The sequence below is a fragment of the Podarcis bocagei genome, assembly GCF_964188305.1.
Source record: "Podarcis bocagei genome assembly, chromosome: 13".
In the NCBI taxonomy this organism is placed as follows: Eukaryota; Metazoa; Chordata; class Lepidosauria; order Squamata; family Lacertidae; genus Podarcis; species Podarcis bocagei.
In genome coordinates this window covers 33,515,365-33,531,170 of record NC_138138.1, presented here as the reverse complement: position 1 = coordinate 33,531,170, position 15,806 = coordinate 33,515,365, and the positions used below count along the sequence as shown (strand labels likewise).

Below are 15,806 nucleotides of genomic sequence, written 5' to 3'. Positions count from 1 at the left end.
GGTCTAAAGAAGATGGGTTCATCCATGATTTCTGGGAGCAAGCATTTGGCTGTAGGTTGAAACATTCTGATGAGTACAGTCAAGCCTGCACTGAGGAAGAGAAGCTGGAGAGCATCCCTGCAGTTTTGTTTGAAATGAACATGATTGGCCATAGCTACAATGTCTACAATTCTGTCTATGCTGTGGCACATGCATTGCATGCCACATATGTATCCAGATCCAAAAACGGGAGCTTAAAAAAAGGACAGAGGCTGATGTTTCAGAAGGTACAGCCATGGGAGGTAACTGAACACACATTTGTACTTTAAAAATAAGTGGGGTAGAATATTATCTAGACAAGGACGGAACACTGATCTCAAGCTCTGCACAAAATAAATCCTCCAAAATCATGCTAACAAATTTTCCAAGTTAATGTGTTTAACTAATGTCAGTTTAATGATCAAATTGCTGTTGTTCTTGTAATACAATTAAGGAAAACTATATGAAGGTTTTCTATAGATGGTATCTAACACCAAGCAGACTTGCCTTAATGTGTTAAAAAAAAACCTCAGATAAATGTTGGAAATGCAGTTAACTGGTGGGTACAACATACCACATTTGGTGGACATGCAGAAAGATGAGGGAGATTCGGGATGTAATTTATAATGAATTAAAAAGGATGTTTAAAATCTCATCCCCCCAAAAAAAAAACCCCAGAAGCATTCCTATTGGGGATTGTGGGAAACGAGATTCCAAAAGATTTAAAGAAAGTATTCATGTACACCACCACTGCAGCAAGAGTTGTGATTGCACAGAACTGGAAAAGGGAATGTTTACCGACCAAAAAAGATTTGTTGGTCAAATTAATGGAGTACGCGGAGATGGGCAAGTTGACTGGGCAGATAAGAGATCAAACAAAACAAAAATTTAAAAAAGATTGGAACATATTCAAACAATATTTGAAAGACTATCATGGGGAAATCGAAATTTTGACTGGTTTAGAATAACCTCTGTAAGAAAAAAACTAATATATAGTGGAAAAACAGGAAAACAAACTCACAGACGTGTTAAGAGAGGCATTCAAATAAGGAAAACTGAGGACCCAAGTAAGAAGGGGAGGGAAGTCAAGTATAAAAGGAATATGAATGAATCAAGCAATTAAGCACAAGTTTTTGTTTTTGTTTTCTTTATTATTATTTAGAAATACATGTTTAGCCATAGGAGAACTGACATGTTATAATGTAATTCTATGAATGTAAATTAAAAGAAACCAATAAAGATGATTTGCATATATATATATATGTGTGTGTGTGTGTGTGTGTGTGTGTGTGTGTGTGTGTGTGCTATTGTTCATACTTTCATCTCAAGCCAGTGTTCTAGCAAAATAAAATAATGTAGGTTTAGCTAAGCCAAGACTTTATATAAACTTCACTGTAAAGATTTCAACAAGTTCTTCCTTTATTTTCTTGTTCATCCTAGATTAATCACTTTTTGAGAAGCATTTTGTTCAACAACAGTGCTGGAGACACTATACAGTTTGATGAAAATAGAGAATTAGTTGCTGGTTTTGATGTTACAAACTGGGTGACTTTCCCAAATAGCTCTTTTGTTAGAGTAAAAGTTGGACAACTGGAACCTCAAGCTCCTGCAGGCAAAGAACTAATCATTAATGATGACCAGATTGTCTGGCATAGGAACTTTGATCACGTAAGACACAGCTGCAAATGTTTTTAATCTACCGAATAATTGCAGAAAGTTCAGTTTTGGCCAATTCCGTCGTCTTCTTGAGGCTTGATTTCTGCTGAGTATGAGTTGTGAAACCATAGCTCCTTCACTTGTTTGTAAAAGAAGTAAAAAAAGTGAGATGTGTTAACTCAATAATGTTGGCATTGGACTAATTAAAGCAGTGAGGTTGATCACAATGAAACAAACACCTCCTTTGTTTTCTTGATGCTAATTACCATTTTGTTTATGGACAGGTACTGCCACTTTCTGTGTGCAATGACAACTGCTATCCTGGTTACAGAAGGAAAGAGAAGGAGGGAGAGAAATTTTGCTGCTATGATTGTGCTCCATGTCCAGAAGGGATGATTTCTGGCCAGAAGGGTAGGAGAAATAATGCACACTGGCTAAAAACAAAAATGGCCTAACCTCATATTCTGGTTGTTAGAGTGGTCTCAAGGCTATTATTAATTAGACAACTTGTCTTTGAGTGCAAGTTTTTTGTTCCACAAATTGCTGGTGTGTGTCTGGGGATGGAGTACAAATTGCAACCCTGGTGTGGGGTTGTTGGGACTTTAACCTTTTGCTTCCTGCTGCTTTCCTGATCTGGATCAGACTCTTATGCCTGAAATTTGCACTCAAGGTGGATGCAGAACCAATAATAAGTGAAATCCACTAATTCACTGTGGAGACCGTAGCTGCATAATGGGATAATGTTGATAGCATCAAAATGAAAACTTAGACCCTTGTCCTGGACCAGCATCTAGAACATAAGGGTACATGAAACACCTGGGATCCTGAGAGTGATCTATTTCAGGATCTGGTGCCTTTGACACTAAATGTGAAAGTAACCCCAAATGTGTGTTATCAGCTGCCTATACATTTTTTCACGCCTACCCTTTCCACCATCTACATTCCCCTCCCCCATCTTGAATTTTATACTGGAAACTTGTCAATGCAGAAACCCTTCTTTCTCTCAGGGCTCTGTAAAGAGCCAGGCAGATCATCTATGCTAAATAAATCAGAATGCTAATGAAAGATGCTTCAAATTATAACATTCATTTTTATAATGTATTTTTTCTGTAAATATTATTATTAAAAAAACAACATTAACACAACATTTTGAAGGCAGCAGCTCTGTTAAAGACATACAATTTACATTTACATCTAGTTTGTATTGGTTATACGTCATATAGCAGCTGCTCCTTCAGTTATTCATTTTGATGATGTTAAACAAAGTCTTGAAATATTTCTCTTCCTGTTTTCAGATGTAGATGTCTGTGAAAATTGTCCAGAAGATCAGCATCCAAATGTTGACCAAAATCAATGCATTCCCAAAGTTCTAAGCTACCTGTCTTATAAAGAAACATTAGGGATCATCTTAGCTATCTTGGCTGCTTCTTTGTCTTTGGTCACATCTTTAGTGCTTGGGACTTTTATTAAGCACAGGGACACTCCCATAGTCAAAGCCAACAACCGAACCCTCACCTACATCCTCCTTATCTCCCTCCTCCTTTGCTTCCTCTGCTCCTTGCTCTTCATTGGACAGCCTGGACACGTGACCTGCCTTCTCCGGCAAATGGTTTTTGGCATTATCTTTTCTGTGGCCCTTTCCTCAGTGTTGGCAAAGACCATCACTGTGGTTCTGGCATTCATGGCAACCAAACCAGGAGCCAGGATGAGGAAATGGGTAGGGAAAAGGCTGACGAACTCAGTTGTCTTTTCTGGCTCTTTTATTCAAGCTGGCATTTGTATGATTTGGTTAAGTACTTCTCCACCATTTCCAGATACAGACCTGCATTCACTGAGTGGGACAATCTTAGCAGAATGTAATGAGGGATCAGCTTCCATGTTTTACTGTGTCCTGGGCTATATGGGCTTCCTTGCAGTTGTCAGCCTCACTGTGGCTTTTCTAGCCAGGAAGTTACCTGACAGCTTCAATGAAGCTAAGTTCATCACTTTCAGCATGTTGGTTTTTTGCAGTGTTTGGTTGTCCTTTGTTCCAACCTACCTGAGCACCAAAGGAAAATACATGGTGGCTGTGGAGATCTTCTCCATCTTATGCTCCAGTGCTGGTTTACTGGGTTGCATTTTTACCCCAAAATGCTACATCATTGTGCTGAGGCCGGAGCTTAACAACAGAGAGCAGCTAATAAGAAGAAAATAATCAACAAATATGTATGCACCTCTCTTCTCCATTTGTTTATAGTTTGGGGAAACAATTTCCTGTGGTTCATTGTGGAAAACCTTCATGGTCAAAGAAGTGATAAGAAGTACTATCAGATAGGGTTGCCGTATTTCAAACAGTGAAAACTTGTTGAGCTTTTTTGGCAATGTTTTTGAGCTTTTGGGGGGAAATCGCTTACAAAATTGCTGGTTTTGAGCTATTTTTATGGAAAAACGGTGCTGCCAACATGGGTTGCAATATGTCCGAATTTCCCCAGACATTTTCCTGGTTTCCAACCGCACTCTGCTGCCGACTGCCATATTTCGGATATGTTTGGGAAATTCCGGAAATATGGCACCCCTAAAGTGAGAAAATCCATCAAGAACAAACACTGCATGCATTTGAGAAAGTATATGAGCGTGAAACTGACTTGTGCTGTAGTCAGGGCCACCTCAACACGTTTTGTTGCTCGAGGTAGAACAGCAAATGATACCCCCCCACACCCCCACAAGGTCAGGATGCACAGTACCCAAGGCTGACCAAGGTTTTTTGACACCTCTGATAGAAACCCAGCAAGGACCTTTCCCTCCATGTGAAAACACAATAATTATCAATGGAACCTTTACTCACAACCACAATCCGTTCCGTAGACCCATCCGGAAGTCGAAATGGGTCACTGGGAGAGGCGCTGTTGTGTGCGGGTGCGGGCGACGATTGCCTACTTTTGCGCATGTGCAAACGGCAATTGCCACTCCTGCGCATGCGCGAACGGTGGCAAACCCACCAGTTACTTCCGGGTTTGCCACGAACGTTGGGCGAAATGGATGCTAGCAGAGGCGGATTTAAGAAGAGGTTTGACTGTATAACAATTTGTTGTTCATGGGTTTGTAGTCAGTTTCCTGCTGTGGCCAGCTGCTTCAATTCTGCCTTTCTACATATCATTTTAGACACCAAACACTGTTTGTGAACTAGGCATCATATAGATTCACCTGACCACATAGCCCAAACTGCTTGCCAGTTTGCAGAGCTGCAGTCCTAGCTTTCCAACACCAGTGCCGCCATCCATGGGTTACTGGCGGTGTGGGAGGAGGTGGGAGAGCTGAGAGTGGCATTGTGGTGCTTCCCCACTGCTCCTAACTGACCACACAAGTGCATGTGCCCACCATCCCCCTCCCCCATGTTAACAGTGTTTTTCTTTAGTTTGATGGCCAAATATCTTAGCAAAGTGGGAGTGGGCACGCCATACTGCCCATGTCCATTCGGTGGTTATTGTTTCTGCTTGAAGTTGAATTGTCTACTGGACCCCCCCCCCCACCTCCAACCCTGAAGCTACTGTTCAGCTTTGGACCTTGCCTTTCAACCCTACTCCCCAGGAAGTGTTTTGATGTGCTGAAGAGAGAATCAGATGCTTTCCATTGTGGTACCATTTGCACAAGTAAACAAACGAACTGCAGCACCCCTGAAGTCTTTTACACAGCGAGCTCAGTCCTTCTGTGGTTAAATGGTACGGTATTGTTCCCCTTTTGCTTTTTAAGAAAACCAGGTATAAAATATTTCCTGCACATGGAAAACTAGGTGTCTGCGTGGAAAAGCAGGCTAGAACACTAACCTCCAACCTCTAACTCACTCTGAGGGTGGGAAAATGGTTAGTGTATGTAGGAGTGTTGAGTCATGTGAGCAATTAATTCATATGTAACTTTTACTGGATTTCATGTGCTATGGCATTCAAACTGTTAACAGAGAATGCAAAAGAGTTGACAACTCACCCCACTACTCCCCTGAAAACTAATTCCCTGAACTTTCTTAATTAACCAAAAAGATTCAGTGAGTGAATTTTCCCCACTGGGAACAAAACTGGTGCTGACTGGGAAATGTTGAGCTGGCTAACAATGCCCTTTGGAGATGTTAGAAAGCTGTCTTCTCCATGCTGATAAATTATGGTAAATATTACACTGAGGGCTTGGAAAACAGCTCTTGCTGGGATAGATGGTAGCATTTCCCACTGTAACGTTGGCCACAGAAGCATCGCATCGCATATGGAGTTGTGATAAGGAGCAGTTCAGCTGAAAAGAAGGTAGAAGGCTTCCATTGCTATGGCATTCTGCTAGGGCAGTCTTCCATAATCTGGTCTCCTCTTCCAAATGATGTTGGGCTCCAACTCCCATCAGCCCCAGCCAGCATGGCCAATGTTCAGGAACAATGTGAGTCAGAGCCCAGGCTAGGGGGCTGTTTTTAAAACAAGAACTGTACATATCTGCAGGTTCAGAAAGCCAGGGTAATGTAGTGGTTAGAGTGTTGGACTAGGACCTAAGAAAGCCATGTTCAAATCTCCATTCAGAGCTGATTCAGCTTTCCCCCCTCTTTAGCTCCATGTTAGTTTGGTTTTCTTTGGAGGGGACTCCATCTGGCAGGCGAGAAATCACATTCTATTTGGGTTTGAATTTTAAAATTTCAGATTAGCATCCTAAAGGCACAGAAACTCTGAATGCATGTACCATCAACACTATTATACTATTTTCAACAATAAATCAAAACAGCTTAGTATTGCTATACAGTCATATCTCGTATTGCTTTGTGCTCTTCTTACGGACTTTCAGCTACGAATGCGGCAAGCCCGGAAGTGTTTACTTCCAGGTTCGCCATCTGTGCACGCACAAAAGCGCTCAGTCATGCTGCGCACATGCGCTGAAGAGGCGCTCTAGTTGCAGACTTTTTGGGATACGAACGGCACCCTGAAACTGATTAAGTCTGCAACTATAGAGGTACCACTGTATCTGCTAAGGGGCTTTATAGATTTAGTATTCTCCTATGGAACCTCACAGGGACACAGGGTGGCGCTGTGGGTTAAACCACAGAGTCTAGGACTTGCCGATCAGAAGGTCGGCAGTTCAAATCCCCGCGACGGGGTGAGCTCCCGTTGCTCAGTCCCTGCTCCTGCCAACCTAGCAGTTCGAAAGCACATCAAAGTGCAAGTAGATAAATAGGTACTGCTCTGGGGGGAAGGTAAACGGCGTTTCTGTGCGCTGCTCTGGTTCGCTAGAAGTGGCTTAGTCATGCTGGCCACATGACCCAGAAGCTGTATACCCGCTCCCTCGGCCAATAAAGCTAGATGAGCGCCGCAACCCCAGAGTCGGTCACGACTGGACCTAATTGTAAGGGGTCCCTTTACCTTTACCTTATGGAACCTCACAGCAAGATATGTAGATGAGCGACATATTTATTCCAGTACATTATAAAAATGCTCCATTTCTCAATAAATTGATTGTCTGCCTGTAAGGCAGGACACGACTCTTGATTTCCCCAGCAACCTAAATTAACCTGTATACAGGAAGGGAAAAGGATAACAAATGGCTCAGCTCTACCTGGATAGAATTCATCAGGGGTTTTGAGTAAGAATGAGTAAGATTTTTATTTAGGAAAAAGATCATATTTGATTGGCAGAGAATACGTTTTACACACAAAAGATCCTTGGCATCACCAAAGTAAGAAGTTTTAGCACTGAAATGTCAAATGGAACCAATTCCACTCCCATCCCAAGTCAGCAGCTGGCATTCTTGGGCAGCCAAGGGTCCATATTTGTTGTCCTCTTGAGTTCTGAGGAAGTAGATCCAAAGCTTCATACTGAATTATTATTTCTAAAGCTGGCCTTAATGGGAGATGTGTTCCTATTGTAGCAGTATGTTCCATATAGTCAGATACCTAAAGATTTCTTCAGGCTAGTATCATCCTGTGTTTGCAAATTATCAAAATTCCCGGGAAAGGCAAACATCAATACAAAGGGAAGTTTGTGTGCTAGTATAACAGGTTTCGGCCAATTCTTAACAGCATGTACAGTTTGATTTCAGTTCCTTCAGTTCATGTGCAACTCTCTCTTTTTTCAATGTACATGCAGCAATTGATAAAATACAGCAAAAACAAACAAACTTGATGTGAATGTATCAAGGTTCTTTTTTAAAACTTGTATCAAGATTATTTCTGTATGCTCTTTTACTGCACATTAGGGAATTGTTATTTTTTATGTTCTGTTTTCTTTTTGTGAGCTACTTTGTGCACTGTTCTGCTGACACACACACATGTGCCCCTGCACATTACTAAAGCCCAGTACAAAATATTATCTTGGTTTGGTCTTTGTTAGGGGTTTTATCAGTGCACGCATGCAAAAACAGTACAAAACGATTCTTGATACTATCAAGCATGTAAGCGGGTCAAGATGGCTTTTTAAAAATATTATATCTGTTGGTAATAGGGGCAAGAGGAGAAAGGCGCAAATGAAATTATAGCAACTTATTCACCCACAGTGTTACTACTGTGACCTTAAATCGAAGGAGAAATTTGCAAGCACCCCAGTTAGGGGTTAGCTATATCTCTCCCATATAATGTCCTAGTGGTCAAGTCAGATTTTGAACTCCATCTTGGGATGCGCCATGTTTCACCCAGGTGGGCATGCTCAAAATCATGCATGCACATGTTAATCAATGAGGAATAGTGTTCCGTCAATTGTTGGCCCTTAAGAGGCACGTCAGACACTTTATGGATGGCAATTTTCCTTCACAGTACTACATATACAGTGTGTGTGTGTGTGTGTGTGTGTGTGTGTGTGTGTGTGTGTGTGTGTGTGTTCATATTGCTTTATTTAAAAAAACACAACTCAAATTAGTGCACAAATAATAATAATAAAATGCATCATATACAATGAAGCAATGACATGCTGACAAAAAGCACATTTGCAGAAAGTGCTGTTTAATTTAAGTCCCAAATCAAGGAAATATTAACAACCTGATTTAGAAAAGATGTATAAATTATGTGCATGATATTAGGTGGAGGCAGGAAGTTTTCATTACATTTAGTTTATTATTGAGACCAACATTTGGAGGAAATAAACATTCATCTTATCCTGTGGCTGCCAAATCAGTATCTAGAGTTCCATGATTCATCCCTGTACCTCTGTTTCTCCACAGATGGATGCTGGACAGGCCAAGCACTGGGAGAACCAGAGCACAGTGAATGAGTTCATCTTGTTGGGATACCAAGAGTATCCTGCTGTTCTCTTTATTGCCTTCCTGGCCATATACATGGCAATATTACTGGGCAACGGTCTTATTGTGATGGTTACAACACTGGACCCTGCCTTACGTACCCCCATGTACTTCTTCCTGCGCAGTCTCTCAGGACTAGAGATGTGCTACACCTCAGTCACCCTTCCTAAAATGATGGCCAATCTAATCTCAGGGAACCTCTCCATCTCTCTACTAGCCTGTGCCTCACAGATGTTCTTCCTGCTCTTCCTTGGCGCAACTGAGTGCTTCTTGCTAGCGGCCATGGCCTACGACCGCTATCTTGCCATCTGCCTGCCTCTCCGCTACATGACCATCATGAGCCAGAAGATGCGGGTTGGGATGGTGATCGGCTCCTTTGCCATCAGCCTCCCTCTGCAGATGTTGCAAATTGGGTTCATCTTCTCCTTGCCTTTTTGTGGGCCCAATGAGATTGACCACTTCTTCTGCGACATACCACCAATACTCAGCCTGGCATGTGCTGACCTGTATGCCAGCGAGTTGACTGTGTATACCAATAACTTTCTCTTTGTTATAATCCCTTTTTTCCTCATTTTGGCCTCCTATATACACATCACCAGAACCATCCTGCACTTGCCATCAGCCACAGGACGCCAGAAGGCTTTCTCCACTTGCTCATCCCACCTTACTGTGGTCATTCTCTTTTATGGCTCTGCAACTGTCGTATACCTGAGGCCCAAGACACCCGACTCTGTGAAAGTGGACAAGTTGCTTTCCCTGCTCTACACAGTCATCATTCCCCTCTGCAACCCTCTTATTTACACCCTGAGGAACAGGGAAGTGAAGGCAGCCATTAGGAAGCTATTAGGAAGGAAATAGGTTGGCACAGGCGTCCACTGAATCCACCATCAAAATCTCACCCATACTAATATTTGGCATTTCCTTGCTTGTTCAAAGGATTTCATATGCATTAGTCTACAACAACCCTACAAAGGAATTAAGTATTATATTCCCCTTATAAAAGATTGGGTTGGAGGGGTAGAAGCTGAGAGAGAGACAGACAAATGGTAAATTCATAGATTGGGGTTGATACATCTGTTGATTTCAGTTCTCTCAGGTTCTCATTTTTCCTATCTTAAATTTCTGCAGCAATTTGCCCCCCCCCCCAAAAAAATAAGGAATCCTTGTGAAAATTCATCAGCATGTTAGTGTGAATTTATCCTGATAAACCCATTTTTTTTGTTTTGTTCGTATTTTGAAAGTTCGTATTTTTGTAAGCAAGTTAATTTGAATAAATTACTACAGATTATGAGATTTAGATGAGGTAGCATTGTGAATTTTCAGCAGAACAATTTTAGATATATATTCGTGGACAAATATTTATTTAATTTAAAAAGGGGTTTCTTTCATTTGGTTTTTTTTATATTGGTTTTAAGAAATGAACAATGCAGGTGTGTAATAAGCCTTGACCTCGGTGAACTGAAAAGAGATTTGTAATTGCCTGTCTGCTACTGAAATGGAAACTGAAATAAAGAAATCTATGATTTAAAAAATACGAATTTGTAATGTCTGCTTCCTTATTATTCAGTGTATTTTTTATTGCAAAAATTATAAATTTGCCTTCAGAACTGTAAAACTTGGAGGCGGGTTACTGGTCACTTTATTGCTCATAAGGGTTAACAGGTCTTTGGAAGGCTAAAAATATAGACTGCTGGAAACCTAGAGAACACCCACACATAAAAGAGAAAGCTAGGAACAATCACAAATGTCAGTTGCACAATGCAACACACACACAGGGCCGGCTCACCCATGAGGCAAGGTAAGGTGACTGCCTCAAGCAGCAGGATCTACAGGGGCAGCAGAACTGGCCTCCAGGGAATGCATTGCCTGCTGCTGCCACAGCAGCCACCATGGCAACAACAGCTGTGCTGTGCTCTTTGGAGAGTAGATCTGCCTCCTTCTCCACAGCCCTCCTCCACGCCGACTCTACAGTGGTCTATTAGTGAATAGGAGGTACTGTTGGTCTCTCCCCACCCCTGGGGAGGAAGCAGAAGGGGCTTTAGGGTATCCTGAGCTCTGCACCTGCCTGACATGGTTCAGAGTGGGCCCTGCTCTTAGTGGGGGGGGGTGATTGTTGCCAAGCTTATGAATATTGATGATCCTGGAAACCAGGGGTACCTAATTTGTGGCCCTCTCTGATGCTGCTGAACTCTATTTTCCATCAGCCTCAGGAAGCATGGCCAACAGGGGTGATGGTCATCTCAACCTAACATGGCTGAAGTCCAGAACCCCCCAAATTGGCTTGATTCGGTTTGGGTTGCAGTCAAATCTGGTACATAGCCCTATCCAAAACCATCCCTGCAAACAGAACAAATGCACAATGAAATGGCAAAATAAGTATAAAATAATGCACATTTGAGGCAGATCATTCAACTTCACGTATTCAGCAATGGGGTCTGAACTAGTGGTGACTTACCAAGAAAGAGGGCATGGTGGTTTGAAACATCAATTCAGGGTTTTGTGACAGACGAGAATGGCAAATTGCTTGTGAGGGATTGTTAGGGAAAGCAATGAAATTGCTTGAGAATGAAATTGTCTCAAATAGCAGGTACAAGGCAGACAAAAGAAAGCACTCCTTCACACATTGCATAGAGTATCTATGGAACTCCCTACCACATGATATTGAGGGGGCTATTAGCTTATCTGGCTTTAACAAGCAGTTATATCAGTTCATGGATGGCAATATTTTAAGTGGCTATTGAATATATGGATATAACACTGTAACGCTGTGAACTAAACCAGGCATAGGCGAACTCGGCCCTCCATATGTTTTGGGACTACATCTCCCATTATCCCTAGCTAACAGGACCAGTGGTCAGGGATAATGGGAATTGTAGTCTCAAAACATCTGGAGGGCCGAGTTTGCCTGTGCCTGGTCTAAACCACTGAGCCTCCTGGGCTTGCCGATCAGAAGGTTGGCGGTTTGAATCCCTATGACAGGGTGAGCTCCTGTTGCTCTGTCCCAGCTCCTGCCAACCTAGCAGTTCAAAAGCATGCCAGTGCAGGTAGATAAATAGGTACCACTGTGGCGGGATGGTAAACGCTGTTTCCATGCACTCTTGTTTCCATCTCGGTGTTCTGTTGCACCAGAAGCAGTTTAGTCCTGCTGGCCACATGACCTGGAAAGCTGTCTGCGGACAAACGCTGGCTCCCTCAGCCTGAAAGTGAGATGAGCACCTCAACCCTATAGTCACCCTTGACTGGACTTAATCGTCCAGGGGTCCTTTACCTTATCTTTACCTAGTCACTGTGAACCAGTTGCTGGAGGGAGAAACCATTATTGCCTTCAAATCCTATTGGACTGGGCTGGATGGGACTTAGGACTGATCCAGTGGGGCTCTTCTGATGCTCTTGATTTAAAATGTACTTCTTTCTCTGCTGTTTACCCAATGGAATGAGCATATTATTCCCACTGGAATCCTACCACTGCTACAGTTGATGCTGATCTTGGGTTGGCTAACAACGACCTTTGGTGGCAAAGTTAGTTAGCAGCCAACTGCTCTCTGACACTCCCCACATCAGCAATAGGCATTTGGGAGAGCACTGCTTCCCATGCTAAAGCTAAAGGGTGTTAAGAGTCCCCTACTCTGACCCCGGCAAGGGAAAGACAGCAGCCTGGCAAGAGCTGTGGACAGCAGAAACGTAGCTGCAAAGAAGGTAACACTTAAGATAGCTTAAGAGTACCATAATTCTATAATAATTTCTCCATAACGATAAATTAGGGGAGGGACATCATTCAGTTGTAGAAATGTTCGCTTGGGTATCTGACTTAACTATAGTAACTCTGTCTGTTTGCTCTCTATCTTTCAGCCTCTTGTCACCAAAAAATTCAGCTACTTTTCATTGTTCTTGCTTGTCCTGTTTCTGTGGTTCCCGAACTCCCCCCCCCCCCACGCACCACTTGAAAATTGCTGAGGGTCTTGGTGGGCCATTTAATTTTTTTTTCCCCTGCCCCTTATAGCATTTGTGATGCTTTGTGCTAGATGCTTTGTGTGATCTTTAATTGTACTTTTGTTATTCGCTTTATCTCTTTTCTTTGTAATCCGATAAACACAGTATTAGAATAAAATACATTGAAAAATCAATGTGGGTTTTTAATGTGGGCGCACCACAGAGTGCCTGACAGAAGCTTGCGGAGCAATAGAAATCCTCATACCACAGAACTAGTACTTCCTTGTTCATGCAGGAGGGAAAGGCAGATTCATGAAGCCAGTGTAATATAAGGACTACAGTGTTGAGTTGGTAGCAAAGGGACATGGGTTGAAATTCCCTTCTATCCATAAAGTTTCTTGGGTGACTTTGGACCAGTCCTTATTGCTCAAAGTAGGGTTTACCTCACAGGTTTGTTGTTTTACTAAAATGCAAACATCCTCAGTATTGCTTTCAGGGCAAGACTTGGTTGGCAACCTTTATTTTATTTTATTAATTTACTTACTTGCTGTATTTATGTATTGCCTTTCTGCCAAGCCACCCAACAGAATGAGGAGGGGCTGCTCACCCCCCAACAAAGTAAGGTGGGATAAATTTTGAAGTAATCAAAGGGCCCCCTCCACTGATCATAGAACTCATGATTTATTGGGGGAGGCAAGCTTTAAGGTACATAGTTCCCTCTGCAGACATTCTCATTTTATTTTTATTGTATTTTATTCTCACAACAAGCCTGGGCTATTAATTAGGAGCCTAAAATTCACATAATTGCATCAATGCATATTTCATGTGCATGAATTTTGAATGAAAGGTAAGATACAAAAATATTTGCTATTAATGGAAAGAAAGCAGGGAATTTTAGGCTACAGAGTCCACACAGCTAAACATGATTAAAAACAAACAAACCAGTCCGTCTTCTAAGAATACACTACAATACAGTTTTCAGAAGACGTCTGAAAGAACTCAGGGAAATCAGACATCCCCCCTTTTAACCTACATTCAGGAAACATGTAAAAAAAAATTTAAATTATCCAGGCTTGTGACTAATAATTTTATGAAGCTGACCATAGATTATAGTGCTGCTTTGAATTCTGTTACACAACATTTTTATTGTTGTGAGTTACGCTGGGCTCTCTTTGGGGAGGAAAGGTGAGTTAGAATTTGAAATAATTAATAAATAAATGTCAAACATGCAGAGGCAGAAGCCCTGTCCTCTTTTGCACCTGACCACCCTTCTCTGGATCACCTTGAACCCTAATCTGCAACAATTGCATGAGCTACTTTTAATCTTTCTTCAATCACATATATCCATCTTCTTTTTCTGTTTCACTCATCCTCTCTGTCTTTGTTCTTCTCTCCCCCCTTTTTGTATTTCTTCTATTCCCCCTGCCGCACACTCACAGTGCAATCGTACATGTCTATTTATGAGTAAGCTCCATTGGGTTCAATCCCACCTACAGCGTCAGATTTAGGGTGATTTTGGCAGTTTCCCCACCACACACACACACACACACACACACACACACACACACAGCACAGCACAGAACTAAGAGGGCTCAAAATTGAGAAGATCCATAATTGAGAAGATCCATTTGGGGGCACCAGATTTTGGCCTTGCAAAGGGCACCATGTTGTGAAAGATGACCAAAGTCTGCCTCTGGTCGACTTTACCATTTACTCTTGGGTAAATGGATTGTTTTGCCCTTGGTTGTTGGATTATTTCTCCTCTCCTCAATAAATTGTCACTGCAAAGGACAGATGATCTCTAGTGGGAGGAGACAGGCACTTTTACCCTTTGTCACCCACCACTGTCCTCCTGATCCTGATCCAGAAACTGGACCTGAGACTCACAAATGCCTCACTTGCCTCTGCAGATGGATGCTGAGCAGGCCAGATGCTGGAAGAACCAAAGCACAGTGAAGGAATTCATCTTGCTGGGATACCAAGGACACCCTGTCCTCCTTTTTTCTGCCTTCCTGGCCATCTACCTGGCCATATTACTGGGCAATGGCCTTATTGTGGTGGTGACAACGCTGGACCCTGCTCTCCATACCCCCATGTACTTCTTCTTGCGCAGCCTCTCAGGGTTGGAGATCTGCTACACTTCAGTCACCCTTCCTAAAATGATGGCCAATCTTATCTTAGGGGACCTCTCTATCTCACTGATAGCCTGCGCTGCACAAATGTTCTTTATGCTCTTCCTGGGTGTCACAGAATGCCTCCTGCTAGTGGCCATGGCCTACGACCGCTATCTTGCCATCTGCCAGCCTCTCCATTACATGACCATCATGAGCCATAAGGTGTGTTTGGGGATGGTGGTCAGTTCCTTTGCCATCAGCCTTGTGGTGCACTTGTTGCAAATTGGGTTTGTCTTCTCCTTGCCTTTTTGTGGGCCCAATGAGATTGACCACTTCTTCTGCGACATCCCACCCATACTTCGCCTGGCATGTGCCGACCTGTATGCCAACGAGTTGGCTGTGTATGCAGAGAACATCCTTGTGGTGGTGCTCCCCTTTTTCCTCATAGTGACCTCCTATGCCCACATCATCCTGCGCATGCCATCAGGCACAGGACGCCAGAAGGCCTTCTCCACTTGCTCGTCCCACCTGATTGTGGTCAGTCTCTTCTATGGCTCAGGGATGCTTGTGTACTTGCACCCACAGACAAAGGACTCCCTGAAAGTTGACAAGTTCCTCTCTCTTTTCTACACCGTCATCATCCCCCTTTGCAATCCCCTTATCTACACTCTTAGGAACAGGGAGGTGAAGGTTGCTCTCACGAAACTGTTGTGTAGGAAAAGAGCTTTTGAGGTGGGCACAGGGTAATCAACTTTCATCCATTTCTTAAACCTTTAAAATAATCCCTATCTCCCAAAACTCAAATTGCCTTTTAGAGGATCCTGTAAGTCTCCCTGGGTGTATCCAACTAAGTCCTAC

At 42.6% G+C, this 15,806-nt stretch overlaps 2 protein-coding genes across 2 annotated transcripts; both read left to right on the top strand.

The window, feature by feature from the left end:
• Positions 1–8,826: 8,826 nt before the first annotated feature.
• Positions 8,827–9,762, top strand: LOC308570942 (olfactory receptor 10A7-like; the record flags this gene model as incomplete). The annotated part of the gene is made up of 1 exon (XM_081165997.1): positions 8,827–9,762. The coding sequence occupies one exon, from the start codon at positions 8,827–8,829 to the stop codon at positions 9,760–9,762; it is 936 nt and encodes a 311-aa protein (XP_081022123.1).
• A 4,961-nt stretch (positions 9,763–14,723) lies between these two features.
• On the top strand, positions 14,724–15,695 carry LOC308570680 (olfactory receptor 10AG1-like; the record flags this gene model as incomplete). Its single annotated transcript, XM_081165594.1, has 1 exon — positions 14,724–15,695. The coding sequence occupies one exon, from the start codon at positions 14,724–14,726 to the stop codon at positions 15,693–15,695; it is 972 nt and encodes a 323-aa protein (XP_081021720.1).
• Between the last annotated feature and the right edge of the window lie 111 nt (positions 15,696–15,806).